The sequence below is a fragment of the Neolamprologus brichardi genome, unplaced genomic scaffold, assembly GCF_056152115.1.
Source record: "Neolamprologus brichardi isolate AB-2024 unplaced genomic scaffold, ASM5615211v1 NODE_ptg000033l+_length_6344489_cov_1, whole genome shotgun sequence".
In the NCBI taxonomy this organism is placed as follows: domain Eukaryota; kingdom Metazoa; phylum Chordata; class Actinopteri; order Cichliformes; family Cichlidae; genus Neolamprologus; species Neolamprologus brichardi.
Window position 1 is genome coordinate 3,187,909 of NW_028270137.1, and position 18,176 is coordinate 3,206,084.

The 18,176-nt window shown below is 46.9% G+C and overlaps 1 protein-coding gene across 1 annotated transcript; it reads left to right on the forward strand.

The window, feature by feature from the left end:
- The first annotated feature begins 9,412 nt into the window (after window positions 1-9,412).
- LOC148094623 (sterile alpha motif domain-containing protein 3-like) lies at window positions 9,413-17,959 on the forward strand. The gene is made up of 10 exons (XM_087837507.1): window positions 9,413-9,484; window positions 9,771-9,780; window positions 11,007-11,121; window positions 11,459-11,647; window positions 11,732-11,819; window positions 12,739-12,903; window positions 13,011-13,220; window positions 13,692-13,857; window positions 17,430-17,509; window positions 17,657-17,959. Exons 1-10 carry the CDS (start codon window positions 9,413-9,415, stop codon window positions 17,957-17,959), a joined length of 1,398 nt encoding a protein of 465 aa, XP_087693633.1.
- The last annotated feature ends 217 nt before the right edge of the window (window positions 17,960-18,176 follow it).

The window sequence follows — 18,176 nt, forward strand, 5'->3', positions numbered from 1 at the left end:
CATGTTCGGATTTCTTTGGGGGAGTTTATCTCTGGATGTGTGTAAATGTATGTGCATTCATATGTGCCTGCATGGAGATCTGAGGTTGGCTGGTAGGATGGACCTCTGCGCATAATCACATGTGTGTGCAAGCATTTCCGTGTTTGGATTTCTTTGGGGCGGTCCATTAATGTAAAGAGCGGTGAGGCGGCCCGCTCCCGGTTTTTCCTGCTTTCTTTCCCGCACCTGGATGGCGTCTCAACCTCCTCATGAGGGCTGGCTAGTTTTTGGGAGTTTGTGTATGTGTCTGTAAAACTGTGCTTATTGTTTTGTGTATTCCAAACTAACAGGATTATGACATCACATATATTTAGAATCTTACCACCAATTTGATCCTTTGATCCTTGAATCCATAAATAGGGGTGAGAAGCGATGACTTTTAGTCCATTAATCACAGCATTTATGTTCGCAGAACTGAAACGTTCGCCAGAGAAGTATTTTGAAACATCTGGATCCTTTTCGGAGTTACTGTTTACAGATTCCAACATGTCTCAGAGAAAACAACCCTACAGATTTTTAAGGTAAGTTTTCTTTCTTTTTTCTTTTTTTCTGTTGTTCACTAAAAGAAAACGGACTCACACAGGCTCACCTCTACATGGCTGCCGTCTCCTCTAACCCTGCATGTTTCTAATGCAAGTTTTCTCCTTGTTTATGTTGTTCTTTTAGTTTTTGTCCTGAAATGAGGTTTGAAGTGTTTGTGGTGCACCTGGTCTGGTCTGTCTTGAGACAGTCCAGGCAGCACCCACCTGTAACAGGTGGAGACTCACCAGGACATTCAGATCTCACAAGTTTTGTGTTTCTCAACTCTTCTGTTGAGTGTTTCTCTGAGAAGAGGAGTGCAGTGAGGCCTGGTGGAGGTCCACCGATATAAAGGGTGGCCATGTGTGTGTATCTGTTAATGTCTGGATGTGTGCAGACTTATGTGCCTTAGTTTGTGTATGCGTGGAGATCTGAGGTTGGCTGGTAGGGTGGACCTCTGCACATAATGACAACTGTGTGCAAACATTTCCGTTATTGGATTTCTAGGAATTTGGTTTCTTTGGGGGACAACTGCTTAGTGCGTGTCAGAGTATGTCAACTGCTCAGCGCGTGTGAGAGTATGTCAACTGCTCAGTGCGTTTGAGACTATGTCAACTGCTCAATGCATGTGAGAGTATGACAACTGCTTAATGCGTGTCAGAGTATGTCAACTGCTCAATGCGTGTCAGAGTATGTCAACTGCTCAGCGCGTGTGAGAGTATGTCAACTGCTCAATGCATGTGAGAGTATGACAACTGCTTAATGCGTATCAGAGTTTGTCAACTGCTCAGTGCGTGTGAGAGTATGACAACTTCTCAGTGCATGTGAGAGTATGACAACTGCTCAGTGCGTGTCAGAGTATGACAACTGCTCAGTGCGTTTGAGAGTATGACAACTGCTCAGTGCGTTTGAGAGTATGACAACTGCTCAGTGCGTGTCAGAGTATGTCAACTGCTCAGTGCGTGTGAGAGTATGTCAACTGCTCAGCGCGTGTCAGAGTATGACAACTGCTCAATGCGTGTCAGAGTATGTCAACTGCTCAGTGCGTGTCAGAGTATGACAACTGCTCAATGCGTGTCAGAGTATGTCAACTGCTCAATGCGTGTCAGAGTATGTCAACTGCTCAGTGCGTGTCAGAGTATGACAACTGCTCAATGCGTGTCAGAGTATGTCAACTGCTCAGTGCGTGTCAGAGTATGTCAACTGCTCAGTGCGTGTCAGAGTATGTCAACTGCTCAGTGCGTGTCAGAGTATGACAACTGCTCAATGCGTGTCAGAGTATGACAACTGCTCAGTGCGTGTGAGAGTATGACAACTGCTCAGTGCGTGTGAGAGTATGACAACTGCTCAGTGCGTGTGAGAGTATGACAATTGCTTAATGCGTGTCAGAGTATGTCAACTGCTCAGTGCATGTGAGAGTATGACAATTGCTTAATGCGTGTCAGAGTATGTCAACTGCTCAGTGCATGTGAGAGTATGTCAACTGCTCAGTGCATGTGAGAGTATGACAACTGCTTAATGCGTGTCAGAGTATGTCAACTGCTCAGTGCGTGTGAGAGTATGACAATTGCTTAATGCGTGTCAGAGTATGACAACTGCTCAGTGCATGTGAGAGTATGTCAACTGCTCAGTGCATGTGAGAGTATGACAACTGCTTAATGCGTGTCAGAGTATGACAACTGTTCAGTGCGTGTCCGAGTATGTCAACTGCTCAGTGCATGTGAGAGTATGTCAACTGCTCAGTGCATGTGAGAGTATGACAACTGCTCAATGCGTGTCAGAGTATGTCAACTGTTCAGTGCGTGTGAGAGTATGTCAACTGTTCAGTGCATGTGAGAGTATGACAACTGCTTAATGCGTGTCAGAGTATGACAACTGTTCAGTGCGTGTCCGAGTATGTCAACTGCTCAGTGCATGTGAGAGTATGTCAACTGCTCAGTGCATGTGAGAGTATGTCAACTGCTCAGTGCGTGTGAGAGTATGTCAACTGCTCAGTACATGTGAGAGTATGTCAACTGCTCGGTGCATGTGAGAGTATGACAACTGTTCAGTGCGTGTCCGAGTATGTCAACTGCTTAGTGCGTGTGAGAGTATGTAAACTTGTCGCGGGGTCCTCTCCGAAACTTCTCCCGAACAAATGCAGGCGTAGTCAGGAAGCATTCAGTGTGGATAGTTTATTCTGCCGGCCTCCCAGGTGCACAAAAGATTTTTTACAAAAAAAATAGAAAACTGACTTAAGTCAACACAAAACAAACATCTATATAAAAAACACAGTCTGCATGTTACCCTCTCTGTAACATCTCACCGAAAAAACCCAGGTAGGCCCTGACAGCCTTCTTTTATACCCCATGGCCCCTCCCACTAGGCATAATCGTCATCTCTTTATTATTTCTTCTCCTCAGCTTATTTCCAGCTGTATTCCTACAATACATATATAAGTAAATACAGACATTTATGGCCAATTCCAGGCAGCCTACAGTGTTTCACAATAACCAAAAAAACAAACAAAAATAATGCAGTTCACGTGACCTTTCAAGCGCGCCCGAACCCACTATTTGAACCCCGGAACACCATACCATCGGCTTGCATAACCACTCGTACAATCGGCGATCACAGCGAGTCTACGCGACCGACTTTATTAAAGGTAAGTGGGAAAAATATGTTGGCCACCCTCTGCGCCGCTCAAAATATACCTCTCACCCCTTTTTGTTTATCTGCCCGGTCGACGAAAAGACACGCAGCCACCGTAATTGTAGAAACTAATGGTGGTGGTGCGTGTATGCGCCCAGATCAGCTGTCTGTGGCCCGGGACGGTGTAACTCCGTTACATCATCCCCTTCCACCTGAAGGTTGGCGTTGTGCGGCAACCTGGAGAGATAATCTGCCACTACAGTGAGCTTGCCTGGTCTTTGACGGATGGTGAATCTGAACGGCTGCAGTGAAAGGTACCAGCGTGTCAGTCGGCTGTTATGGTCCTTCATGGAATGGATCCAGGTGAGCGCTCGGTGATCAGTTTCCAACTCAAACTCCCTTCCAAGTAAATAATTCCTGAGTTTCTCCAGTGCCCACTTAATGGCCAAGGCCTCCTTCTCCACAGTTGAGTAGTTGGTCTCTCGTGGCAGCAGCTTTTGGCTTAGGTATAGGACCGGAAGCTCTTCTCCAGGGTCCCCTTGGGCCAGCACTGCTCCCAGGCCGCTTTTGGAGGCATCCACCTGGACCAGAAATTTCTTCCTGAAGTCTGGGCTCCTGAGAACTGGGGTCGTACACAGGCAGGTTTTCAGCCTTTTGAAAGCTTGTTCACATTCCGCTGTCCATGTGACAGGATTCCGTTGGTCCTTGCTGGTCATAGCAGTAAGAGGGGCCGCAATAGTTGCAAACTGGGGCACAAATCTTTGGTACCAGCCAACCAGCCCCAGGAAGGGGCTGGTGCGAGGCCGAGGGCAGTTCTGGATAAAATCCACTTTATCCATCTGCGGGCGCACCACACCTCTGCCCACTTGGTAGCCAAGGTAGCGGGTCTCCTGCCGTGCCCACTCACATTTAGAGGGGTTGAGGGTCAACCCTGCCTTATGGATTCTTCCCAGGACTTCGGACAGGTGCTGCTGATGCTCTTCCCAGGTGTTGCTGAAGATCACTACATCATCCAGGTAGGCGGCACTATAGGGGTCACACCCCTGTAGTAATTTGTCCATCAGCCTTTGGAAGGTGGCCGGAGCCCCATGTAGCCCAAATGGCATCACCGTGAACTGGAACAGGCCGGCAGGTGTCCTGAAGGCGTTGTACGGTCGAGAAGACTCCTCCAGTGGCACTTGCCAGTAACCTTTGCACAGATCCAGGGTGGTGATGTACCTGGCCGCTCCAATCTTCTCCAGCAAACCCTCGATTCGAGGCATGGGGTAGGCATCAAACTCTGAAATGGAATTAAGCTTCCGGAAATCAATGCAGATGCGTAGGGAGCCATCTTTCTTGAAGATGATGACCACCGGGCTACACCACTCTGAGCAGGACGGCTCTATCACCCCAAGACCAGCATCTTCTCCTGTCGCAATTTATCCACTAAGTGTTGTGGAACCTGGTATGGACGTTGGGATGTCCATCCTTTAGGCATATCACATGTTCGACAAGGGTGGTCCTGCCGGGGTTAACTGAACACAGAGATGGAGTCTACCGAAGGATTTGGAGTAGCTCAGCAGCCTGCTGTGGGGTAAGATGAGTCAGCACCGGAGACATTGGATCGGCTCCCTGCTCGGGTTCTGTCTTCCCTTCTCTTGGCACTTCTCTTGCCATCAGAGCTTTCGCAGGGGCCTGGTGGGCACGCTCTTCCCATTCTTTCAGGAGATTCACATGGTAAGTCTGCTTCGGTTTCCTCTTTTCAGGAAGATGAATCTCATAGGTCACTGGCCCCATTCTGCGAAGAACCTTGTATGGCCCTTGCCATTTCGCCAGAAGTTTACTGTTGGCTGAGGGGAGAAGTAACAACACCTTTTGACCAGATTGAAATTCACGTTGCCGGGCCTATTGGTCATACCAGGTCTTCTGGCTTCGTTGAGCGTCTCGCAGGTTGACCTCGGCCTCTTCATGGTATCTCCCCAACCGATCTCTCATTTCCAGCACAAATTGCACCACTCCTTTATCATTTGGAGCAGAAGCAGGAGACTCCCGACCCTTCCGGAGGAGATCCAACGGCCCCTGCACATCCCAACCATAGAGTAGCTCGAATGGTGAGAAACCAGTGGAAGCCTGGGGAACTTCTCTGTACGCAAACAGCAGGAAGGGTAGCCACTGGTCCCAGTCTTTCCCAGTGTCTGACACAAACTTCTGCAGCATCCTCTTCAGAGTTTGGTTGAACCTCTCCACCAACCCATCTGTCTGTGGATGGTAGGGTGACGTCCTGATGGCAGAGATGCCTAGCTGGTTGTGGAAGAGCTGCATCAACCTAGAGGTAAAGTTAGTCCCTTGGTCGGTCAAAATCTCATCTGGTATCCCCACCCGGGAGAACAGCTGTACCAGTGCACGCAGAGCATTGGGTGCCGTGAGCGCACGCAGAGGGAAAGCTTCTGGGAAACGAGTCGCATAATCACACACCACCAAAATGTACTGATGACCCCGACTATTTTTTACCAGACGACCCACAATGTCCATAGCTATCTTACGGAAGGGGGTGGAGATGACCGGAAGTGGCTGTAGCAGGGCCCTGTCAGACTTGCGAGCTGGACAGGTTTTCTGGCAGGTAGGGCATGTACGGCAATATTTTTGTATGTCTGTGTACATTGACGGCCAAAAGAAACGTGAGCTAACTCGCATATAGGTTTTTTGGCGACCCAGATGACCTGCCCAGGGGAGGGTATGTGCTAGGTGCATAATGAGGGGTCTACAACTAGAAGGTATCACAAGCTGTTGGTGGTCACCGTCAACAGCATACAACACATTTTTGTCAACAATGAACTTCTCTTTCCCTCCCCATTTTCCAGTTTCCCCTTCAGTCACATTAGCAAACAAAACTTTCAACGTTTCATCCTCCCTTTGCAACAAAGGTATATTTTCTGGTACATCGCATTTCATGCTCTTTGTGTCCGGCCCCTTTGACCATAGCTGCTTCTCAAAGCGGCGTTGGCAGCGGGATTTTCTTGGCCCATTAGTGCCACCCTCACACAGACTACTGTCAAAGTCTGGCAAGGGTTGGCATCCAGCCTTCGCCTGGGCTCTAGTGACCACTGGGCCAGACACATTTAATTTAGCATTCCCCTTATCCCCCACATCAGTCTCTGTCCACTGTTCTTCTTTTTCTTGCAGCAAGTCTATGAGTACAGGCAAGTCCATCCCCAGAATAACCTCTACAGGCAAGTTCTTTACCACCCCAACTGACAACAGGTAGGGCTGTTCATTAATAGTCACTGTTACCTCCACTTTTGGGTATGGATGTTTATCACCATGCGCACATAAAACTTCTTCCTGTCTGCTATAGTCCACACTGTTCACTGGTACCAAACTATGCTTAATTAAAGACATAAAACTACCAGTGTCCAGCAAAGCAGTAGCCTGCTGACCATTGACCTTTACTTTTTTATAGCGTTGCACATCCACTGGCTGGACCCTTGTGGGCTCCATCTCCAGCCGGGGTGCATAGCAGGCACCAGTGACTTTAGCCTTCCGGATAGGGCATACCGAGGCTTTATGACCTGGCTGCTGGCAATAATAACAAAGACAGTCCTTACCCGCTGCTCGTAAGTTTGATGCCTTGGGGTTTTCTGGTGGCTTTGGGTTGCTCTCCCTCTTCAGAAGACCCGATGATGGGAGTGGTGGTCGCTGTGGCGTCCCAGATGAGCATGCAGGTGGTGCTCCTTTACGCGCATTGAAGTACTGTGACACCAGCTTAGCAGCAGTCAGTCCATCTGCTGGCTCATGCTCCCTCACCCTGGTCCTCACCTCCCCTGGAAGTACCCGGATTAACTGCTCCAAGATGATAGCTTCTCCCATCTCTTCTTTAATATGCTGCTCTGGTCGGATCCAGCGCCGATAGAGGCCCTTCAGGCGATAATAGGTCTCAGTGGGGCTCTCACCAGGTGGAACTGTATTGGACCTTAACTTCTGCCGATACGTCTCAGAGGAAATGTCAAATTTGGTTAGCAACGCAGCTTTTAAATCTTCATAACGATTGGCTCTTTCTTCATCCATTGCAGTGTAGGCCTCCAACGCCTTCCCCGATAGCAGTGGAACCAGACGACCGGCTCATTCACTCTCTGGCCATTTCCAGGTTTTGGCAACTCGCTCAAAACTCCACAAATAGTTCTCAATGTCTTCCCCCATCTGAAAGGGTGGAATTTTCGGCCCAGCAGATCGCATCCACTTTGAGACTGACTGGATGAGGCTGTTGGTCACTGCTTTTGACTGAAGAGAGGGAACCTCCTCTGGGGGATCCCGGTATCCTCTTTGGTGTGCAGGTGTAGGCAGTACCATTCTGGGGCTGCTTGCTGTTGCGGTGCTTGGCGTGGCCGTTGCTGCTGTGGTGCTTGCTCCGGCTGGTGCTTGGGCTGGGCTTTCCTGACCAGCAAAATCTGAATGCAGCTGAGCGTTGGGAGGGGAAACAGTCCTCAGCCCCCTGAGTTCTGCCAACAAAACCTCCTCTCTCCTTTGCTGTCCCGCCAGGAAGTCCCTCATCATCGCATTTCAGCTCTCCGTTTGGGTCACGTGCTGAGGTTGAAGCTGTAGGCAATGCTGGACCAATCCTGCCAGAAACCTCCTCCTCCTCCTCTGCTGAAGAAGACGACGCCGGTACTGTGTCCCATGCCAGGTCCTCTGCTGTCTTCTCCACTGGAAGCTCATGCTGCTGGGACCGCAGCCCTGTGCGCTTAACTGGGAGGCGCGTTTTCCTCTTCCGACTAGCCATCCCACTCCTGACACCATATGTCGCGGGGTCCTCTCTGAAACTTCTCCCGAACAAATGCAGGCGTAGTCAGGAAGCATTCAGTGTGGATAGTTTATTCTGCCGGCCTCCCAGGTGCACAAAAGATTATTTACAAAGAAAATAGAAAACTAACTTAAGTCAACACAAAACAAACATCTATATACAAAACACAGTCTGCATGTTACCCTCTCTGTAACATCTCACCGAAAAACAGCCTTCTTTTTTACCCCATGGCCCCTCCCACTAGGCATAATCGTCATCTCTTTATTATTTCTTTTACCAAACACTCTTTTCTCCTCAGCTTATTTCCAGCTGTATTCCTACAATACATATATATGTAAATACAGACATTTATGGCCAATTCCAGGCAGCCTACAGTGTTTCACAATAACAAAAAAAACAAACAAAAATAATGCAGTTCTCGTGACCTTTCAAGCGTGCCCGAACCCACTATTTGAACCCCGGAACACCATACCATCGGCTTGCATAACCACTCGTACAATCGGTGATCACAGCGAGTCTACGCGACCGACTTTATTAAAGGTAAGTGGGAAAAATATGTTGGCCACCCTCTGCGCCGCTCAAAATATACCTCTCATGTCTCAAAGACACGCAGCCACCGTAATTGTAGAAACTAATGGTGGTGGTGTGTGTATGCGCCCAGATCAGCTGTCTGTGGCCCGGGACGGTGTAACTCCGTCACTTACGCTTAGTGTGTGTGAGAGTATGACAACTGCTTAGTGCGTGTCAGAGTATGACAACTGCTTACTGCGTTTGAGAGTTTGACAACTGCTTAGTGCGTGTGAGAGGCAAAGAAGCCCCCCAGCCAGGCTGAGAGGACCCCCAGAGCCCCAGCAGCCACGGTCGATTACAGCGCCGGTGCAGAGAGCGCCCGCCGAGGAAACACTGGAGATATGACACAACAGGATATATACAGGGTAAAAAGATAAAATAAATAAGAAGGGATACAATATAAATGTAAATAGAGTAAGAAGATAAAAAATGAATAAGAATAAAATCGATAAATATTACGTAAAACCTAAATTAATAAATAGAATAACAGGATAGAATAAATAAGCATAAAATAAATAAACGTCAAGTAAAAGCTAAATTAAAAAGTTGGATCTTGAGCCTGTTCTTAAAAACATGTACGTTCTCTGCGGCCCTGAGCTCCTCCGGCAGGCTGTTCCACAGATGAGGACCACACCACTGAAACGCTGCCTCTCCGTGAGTATGTGTCCTGACTTTGGGAACAGTCAAAAGGCCATGGACTGGCAGCCTGTCCAGGGTCTACCCCGCCTAAAAAAACAGCTGGGATAGGCTCCTGCACCCCTCCGATCCTTATGATGATAAAGTGGCTTGGAAAATGATTGAACAAAAAATAAATAAATAAGTTTTTGATGTCACAGAATAACAATGTAATGGCATTTTGTTTTGTTTTAACAGATCATGGCTCAGCAGTGGACTGTTGGAGAAGTATCTCTTTGGCTTGGGGAAAATGAATTGGCAGATTATCAACAGGTAAATGGACTGGTTCTTATATAGCGCTTTTCTACTCTGTCCGAGCACTCAAAGCGCTTTATACAGCTAATTCATTCACCCAATCACACAAGCACTTCTAAGCTTTAGTGCTAAGTATCTAACATTCATACACATTCACACTCCGATGGATGCATCGGAGAGCAACATGGGGTTAGTATCTTGCCCAAGGATATTTGGCATGCAGACTTGAGCAGCCTGGGATTGAGCCACCGACCTTCTGGTTAGTGGCTGATCCGCTCTGCCACCTGAGCTACAGCCACCCCAGGTCTTTGTAGGTGAGCATTTCTATGGATGTGCCATATCAGTGTCCACGGTGCTCCACAAGAAAACCAACATATGAAAAACTGCTGAAACATCAACAGATATACCATGAAAGTAAATGAGGATTCTTCATTGTCTGCAGACTAGAAGACTGTCCCAGAAAGTTTTTGTCTGTGAAATCTTTGAAAAATCACATAAGGAAGAAACATAAATATCAGAAACAAGGATTAGAGTCTGCCCCAGACTGTGACCCTGTCATCCAAGAAACTGTTGAATTTCCCCAATCATCTGAACGAGCTCTGAGTGAACTTATAGAGAACTTTACATGGGCCAGTTACACCATACACTGGTGTGTTTATACCCAAGCTGCATTTTCTGCTACATTATCCTCGGCTCATCCTTGATTATGGGTCACTCCGCTCTCATTGGTGCATGAGGTTTGAAGCCAGACATCAATTTTTCAAGACAGTAGCAAGAATCACCAATAACTATATTAATATTTGTCAGACTTTGGCAAAGAGGAATCAGCTTCGTCAATGCTGGGAGTGGCAGCCTGAATGGATCATCAGGAGCGATCATACACAAGCAGCAGTTAATAACTTATCACTTCAAGAACTTCCAGTGAACTTGCAGATTTGTTTGCAGAACTTGGAGACAGCCATTACTGTGGATGAGAAACTCTGGACGAGTAAATGCATCATTTTAAACTCTGTAAAATATGCAGTTGGAGATTTCTTCATTTTGGAACTTGTGCATGCAGAGCAAATTCCACTGTTTGTAAAAAAAATAGTCCTGATTGTGTATATCAGGGCAAAATGGTTTCTTGTTGGAAGACTTTTTACAACACTGGAGTTTATAAGACACCTTCAATCATACCACATCAGAGAGACTGATGATCTGTTGATATTCAAGCCTGGGGATGAGGTAGACTTTCATGCTTTGGACGCATACAGATGTGATGGTCAAGACTTCATTACACTGATCCACCGACCTTTTAAGGCAGTTCATACCAAAGTTAGGTAAGATACATCCTAAACCATGACTTTTTAGTTAGGAATTGTCAACCACTGTTAAAATGATTTTAACCACTTTTTGGCTGTTCCACATGTCTGTCATCATCTACAGTCACTAATGAACGCATAGCTGTCTTTTTAGTAATGTTTTATGATATTTTTATTCTTTATCTTCGAACATGCTCATTTCTGTTTTGATCGTGTCTTATTGTTTTTCTGTGACACAGACAATGAAATCGATGGATCGACTCTTCTGCAGATGACTGAAAGAATGAGTGAGCGTCTTTTTCCAAAAGTGAAAGACCAAGTGAAATTTTTGTCTGCTGTAGAGAAGCTGAAAGAGTGAGTCTTAAGTTGACTGGACATGATTCACTGAATTGTACATTCATACAATTCAGTGTTTCCCCTCCCCTAGGTTTACGGTGTTGGAGGGTGGGGGGCAAGGGGTTGACGCAAGCCCTGTACTGTTTCTCCAGCGTTGATGTGCATCACACACCCATTTACTTTCAAAATTGAAATGTCACAGCCACTCTTACTCTCTGTTATGATTCTGTTTCTGTAGTTCAGCAGCTGTTATTGTACGTTTTAAATATGCGGATATTCCTGATGCAGGACACAAGGACACGCATATTCATGTCTTGTAACAAACTCTAAACATACTTCTTACTTCTTCTTGCAGTGGAAGGCAACACAAAGAAAAGCATACTGTGTCAGCACTCCAACCTATGTTTAACTGCAAAGTGCAGTTTCCTCCAGCTGTGCTCACTGCGTTGACCAATAAAGATGCAGCACTAAAGTCACCCACCAAGAACAGACTCAAAAACATGCTTGTTCAAGCTCTGTTTGACCACTTGAGTAATGAGACAATGTAAGTCTATATATAATTAAGATTTGATTCATTTAAAATACAGTATGTACATCAGAATTTAAGTTCATCATTCAAAATTTGCAGGTATCCCTCTCATGTGCAGTATGTAGAGCTTCTGAGGACTGTCCTTCTGAGTTTTCCTTTCTTGAAGGAGAGTTATGGCTCTGGATATGTAAGTATTCCTGAAAAGCAAACATTGATAAAATTGTCCAACAAATTGTCTTTGAATTGCCTAATTATTGGCTAACGAGTGTAACATGCTAACATTTTCATTGTTACATATTCAGAGGTTATCTGTTCCCTTGTGGCCACTACAATACAAGTATTAGTATTGTGATTTTTGAGGCAGATCTCGTCCAGTATGGTCAAACAATAAATAAAATATCAATTGCTCTTTTAAATTAATTAATGTTTCATTTCTCTGTGAATTCTCAAGTGAATGGTGTGAAATTCAGCATTATATTAGCTCTGTTTGCCTTTGTATCAGGATAGTGTAGTTTTTGTATTTAAAAAATTAAATTTGAAAATAGGGCAGGGATAGCTCAGTAGGTAGTGTGGTTGCCCCATGATCGGAAGGTCAGGGGTTTGAATCAACTGAACGGCTACCCTGAGGTACCCTTGAGCAAGGTACTGTCCCTACACACTGCTCCCCGGGCGCCTGATTAGTGGCTGCCCACTGCTTCACTGAGTGAATGGGTTAAATGCAAAGAGAGAAATTTCCCTGTGGGGATCAATAAAGTATACATTATTATTTTTATTATTAAAAGGTAGAGGTATTAACATATAGACTGAAAGATCATGATGAGTATGCTTGTAGGACATAATGCCATTGATACTTTATCTAATCTTTATCTACCTTTTATAGTGTATGTAGCCAATCTAAGGTGCTCCAAACCTTTATATCATGTGTTCGATCAACTCCTAAGAGTTAAAGAAGAGATCTGTAAATAGGAACTAATTAGGTTATGACATGATTACAGCAAACCTACCAGCTTTATGTCACTCAAAGTTTTCTGGTAAATGTCTTGTATAAAGGGAGGACCTAGTTGCACCTATTTATGAATAATTAGTTACATTTTTATCGTTTGTAGGATGTTCTGCATGAGTCTCTCAGGAACAAGTTTAAAAAGGAAAGAAGACCACTAGTAGACGTAGAGGAAATTGAAAAAATGAGACAGAAATACTCAGTTCCAAATTCAGGAAGAAAAAGATCATCAGATATCCAGCCCTGTATCCTTTTGAAAAAACCAAGGCAAGTTAAATATGCTCAATGTTTGTTTGCCATTTTAAATTGTACATAAAAGTTAAAAGTATTGTTTTGGGTTTTTTTCTCTCAATATTTGCTAAACTTTTTAATAACCAGGATATCAATCCTCTTGACGATGGGGAGGATGAAAGTAGCACCGACCAACATGTATCAGTGATTAAGCAAGAGTGCCAAAAAACTAGGCCAAATGTGGATGTCATTCGAACGCACCTCAGGAAAATACAGAAGTACAGAACACACTACGTTCTTCAGCATACTACTGAAGAGGTTCTACGAGAATTCCCATGTCTCACTATCCCTGTTGTGGTGAGTGTTTTATCAAAAACTGCAGCAAAAAACAACAATAACAATAGTGCACGGCAAAAACACGAATATGTACTGATGTGCTGCACATTTATATAGACTTCTAATAATCACGTACCTACAGGACAGGCAAAGTGACTGAATCAGCAGATTTATTTCATGAGTAATAAAAGTACACTAACAGAACACTAACAGAAATTGCAACATTGACTATGTCTTTCTCTTTGGTTTTATTTTCATGCTACAGGATAATTTTGGACCAATCTGATGCCAATGATAGTTTTTTGGGAAGAATAGTCTAAACATCCCTTTTGCACAGCAATGTGTACTTGAGAATTAAAGTAAACAAATGCAAAATTATAATTTGTTCTCTAATGATAATTGATGTGTGAAATAATGATTGTTCTGGTTTGCTATATAATGGTATATATTATGGTACAAAGCTAATATGTATATGTTTATCCTTTATTTTAGCTTCTTGAAGAGGCTTCCATGTTACTTAAAACTGATGTGGACAAAAAAGTAATCCGAGGATTCAGTAAGTTGGCAGCGAAGCTTGTGTCAATAGCCCCAGACAGCAACCTTAAAAGCCTCTGCTTAAAATCTGTTGATGAGAGCCAGACAGACACTGAAAGAAAAGGTGAGGGCACTTGGCAATAATGAGCAAAAACATTTTTAACTCCTATCTCAGATACCACTTTTTAAGGTTTCACATACAGCACATTAGTAAACACAGTGTCCCTTACAATATCCACGGACGGACGGAAGGACGGACGGACTGAGTGGCTGGCTGGCTGGCTGGCTGGCGGAAACGACAACATAACATCAATGACACGACAAAGAACTGGTGAAACCGAGGAACTTAAATACACAGGTTGAATGATGACAATGATTGGAAACAGGTGAGTACAGGGCTGAACATAATCTGACTAATGACACAAGCTGACACGGTGAACAAACAGGAAGTGAAACAGGCAGTGGCAAAATAAACTGAACATGAACAAAACTGAAAGCACTGGGTCGATGACCCAGGAACCCTGACAGTACCCCCCCCCCCCAAAGGCCGGCACCCGATGGCCAAAAGAAAGAAAAACCAGAACAGGGCGGGTGGAGGGGGCCCAGGACGGAGGGACGGAGTCCAAAACAGAAACAGTTCAGGTGGGCGGCCACGTGGCCGGCGGCCGAGACGAGACGGTTCAGGAAGACGGCGGCGGCCGCTGAGCTGGTCCGGTGGGCGGCCGCGAGGAAGGCGGCGGCGGCCGCGAGGAAGGCGGCGGCGGCCGCTGAGCAGGTCCGGTGGGCGGCCGCGAGGAAGGCGGCGGCGGCCGCTGAGCAGGTCCGGTGGGCGGCCGCGCCGGCGATGACGTCCAGAACGTGGCTGGGGCGACGGCGCGGCAGCCGCAGGACCAGGCAAAGCAGAGGCTGACGCCAAGGCTGAGGCTGGCCCAGGCGAAGTGGAAGCTGAGGCTGGACCAGGGGAAGCAGACGCTGAAGCTGAGGCTGAGTCTGGACCAGGCGAAGCAGAAGCTGAGGCTGAGTCTGAGGCTGGCCCAGGCGAAGCAGAAGCTGAGGCTGAGTCTGAGTCTGGACCAGGCGACGGCACGGGAGCCGGGGGTGACAGAGCCACAGCTTTAGGGCCAGCGGGCGCGGAAGCCCCTGGCTGGAGACAGGCAGGGCCAGCGGGCGCGGAAGCCCCTGGCTGGAGAGCGGCCGGGCCAGCGGGCGCGGAGGCCCCTGGCTGGAGAGCAGGAGGGCTCACAGCTGGCTCTGGGTGCTGTGGCTGCAGGTCCGGGAACTGAACAGGGTGGTGGATGAGTGACTGAACTGATTGGACTGACTGGACGGGAGGCGACTGGACTGACTGGACGGGAGGCGACTGGAGAACAGGACACTGAGCTACAGGGGACGACTGGACTGACTGGACTACAGACTGGACAGACTGGAGGACGGGAGGAGACTGGAGGACAGGGAACTGGAGGACAGGAGGAGACTGGACTACAGGGGACAGGAGGACAGGAGGAGACTGGACGACAGGGGACAGGAGGGAAGGCTGAACAGCAGGTGAGGGAACTGACTGGAGTGAAAGCTGAACAGCAGGTGAGGGAACTGACTGGAGTGGGGAAGCTAAGGGATGAACAGAGGTTGGCGATGCTAATGGCTGAGCTAACGACAGAGTTACCGAGGGGGATAAAACTGCAGCCTGGGCTAATAAGGCTGGTGCCTGAGCAGGGGACACCTCAGCTAGCCTAACCAGTGATAGTGCCAGGGCGTGGAAAGCTGAGTGAGGAGGTGGAGGAAGTGGTGAAGTAGCAGGTGGACTGGTTAGCTCTTTCAAGCCTCTAGGGAGGTCAGGCTGGGTTGAGGCTGCCCTCAGCCTGGGCGCTGGGACAGGCACGGGAGGTGGCTGGACACCAGTTACCCCCCACCCGGGAAACAAGAGCGGATGTGGAGGTAGACTGCGTCGCAGCTGCCTTCTTCCTAGGAGCTGGCACAGGTGTGGGTGTAGGCTGGGCCCTAGCCATCTGAGGTGGTGAAACGGCTGAAGGGGAAGGCCGAATCTGGGCCGCCGTGCTGGTGGGAAATGGCTGAGTAATGGGTGTGAAAATAGTGACTGGGTGTGTGATACAGGCAGGTTTATCTGGGATTGTTCTGGTCCTTCTGCCACCACCATTTATAGTCTTTGGAGGAGCAGAGCAGAAAAACTCTTCCCAGTCTACAGAATCCTCCAGGAGGGAAACATCCCATGAATCAGAGATGAGTCTATTAGTTAATCTGGGTGAAGAGTCAAATGAGGAGGGTGGAAAACAGTTACCGGAACTCACCACCGGGAGTTGCTGAAAATAGTCCGTGTTATGGCGGCGTGTGCCCCGCTTTCTCCGGGAAGAGGAAGCGGGCGGGGTACACAGCCGAGCCTCTGGCGCGGGAGCCTCTGTTGAGCCGAGGTGGGAGGCATAGCCGCTGTGCCGTGGCGAAGTGGAGGATCCGGCAAATGAGGCAGGTGACGTGTGAGCGAGGAGCGGATCCGCGAGAGGGGGAGCCGCCGAAGCGCGGCGCGAAACGCCCACTCTCCGCGGCAGATGCTCCGGTGCATGGGAGGTAGCAGGTGGGTGAACGCGGCGTCTCCGAGGCCCGCCCAGAGCCAAGCGAGTGCCCTCGAAGACGTGCTCTCGCTCCGCGAAGAGCCGCTGTCTCTCCTTGAGCTTTTCCGCCCACAAGGAGAGCGCTGCCTCCTGCCGCTCAAAAAGGTCCGAGTCCGCTGGGTTCCAGTCGTGTCTTCGTGGCACGGGTCATGTCATTCTGTCAGGCGTGGTGTGGAGGCGAGGAAGAAGGAACCCAAACGCAGGACTCACAGGTAGGTGAAGACTGGTGTTTATTGTGATGGCGTGAGCAAACAGAACAGAGGTAGGAAATGGCTGGCTGGCTGGACGACTGACTGAATGAATGAATGAAGGAAGGAAGGACGGACGGACTGAGTGGCTGGCTGGCTGGCTGGCTGGACGACTGACTGAATGAATGAATGAATGAAGGAAGGACGGACGGACGGACGGACGGACTGAGTGGCTGGCTGGCTGGCTGGCGGAAACGACAACATAACATCAATGACACGACAAAGAACTGGTGAAACCGAGGAACTTAAATACACAGGTTGAATGATGACAATGATTGGAAACAGGTGAGTACAGGGCTGAACATAATCTGACTAATGACACAAGCTGACACGGGGAACAAACAGGAAGTGAAACAGGCAGTGGCAAAATAAACTGAACATGAACAAAACTGAAAGCACTGGGTCGATGACCCAGGAACCCTGACAGACATTTCTCCTTTCTCGTCTCTGCACTGATGTACTTTAAGATTTAACTGATACACCCTCGATGCTATATATATCTCTATGAGGATTTTCAGTCATTCACACAATGTTTATCCCAAAAAATGTTCAGTGGCAGCTAGACTTGCTCTGCAAGTTCTTTAGGACTCAAATTATTTAAAGCTAGCAACTTACAGAACTGAACAACATTTTGGGGGTTTTGTATAAATGCTTAACATTTACACTGAATTACACTGAAAAGTTAATTAGGTATACATTTACTGCACTAATGCTTATGTTCTGCAAGACATTCAACTCCTGATGAAGGTACTCATATGGCCTTTACTGCTTTGTATTAACAAAATTGGCCAGAAAATATTTACATATTTCTCTTTATTTTCCAGGTCAGATAGTAAACACAGCTGTTCTTCTCCTGCCATCTATTTTCAAAGAAAATGCCGCTCATCTCTCCGTCATAAATAAGGTAAATTTAGATTTTTTTTGGTATGGTGAGGGGGGGTCTAAAACTAATCCAGTATTTTACAGGAGTTTCATACTTTCATTGGGACACCTGTTGTTTATGCTTATTTAAACTATACTCCTCATTTCAAGAATTTAATTTCTGTTTCAGGATCCACACAGCCCAATACCTACAATCGTACTCAGCAGCAGTGACGGCAAGCCCTTGAGTGATTCAACTGAGGGCAATGTCCAGATGGATGGACAAAAAATGATTCTGGACAGTGGGGAAATTGACATTTCATTGGCGATGGGTATTGTCTTCTCCCTGTACCATAACTACAATGTTGCCTATCCAAGTGAACTAAAAAAGACATTTTGCTTTTTGGAGGCATTTGTTCTCAACTTGGGAACTCTGACTACACCTGTACCAGTAGCTGTGCAAAGAGTGGCAAATGCATTAAATATCTCCTAGATTGCCAGCATAGTGCAGATGAGAGACTGAAATTGTCCCAATGTGGACTAACAAAGGACCATGAGTCCCACATTAAACTTAACTTACATAACTTAAGGCTGCAGTTCATTGATAATTTAAATAAAAAGATTGTTCTTGAAATAGTTTTACTGAAAATGCAAACATGCTGATGAAAATGTGTTGTTTAATTGTCTGTTATGAAAGTATTGCTATTTCT

Excerpts from the sequence above, each read along its gene's own strand:
- LOC148094623 (XM_087837507.1), top strand. The coding sequence starts at position 9,413 with ATGGCTCAGCAGTGGACTGTTGGAGAAGTATCTCTTTGGCTTGGGGAA. Across the intron at positions 12,904-13,010 it reads TTTTGAAAAAACCAAGGCAA|GATATCAATCCTCTTGACGA; the intron begins GTTAAATATGCT and ends TTTAATAACCAG. Across the intron at positions 13,858-17,429 it reads GACAGACACTGAAAGAAAAG|GTCAGATAGTAAACACAGCT; the intron begins GTGAGGGCACTT and ends TTTATTTTCCAG.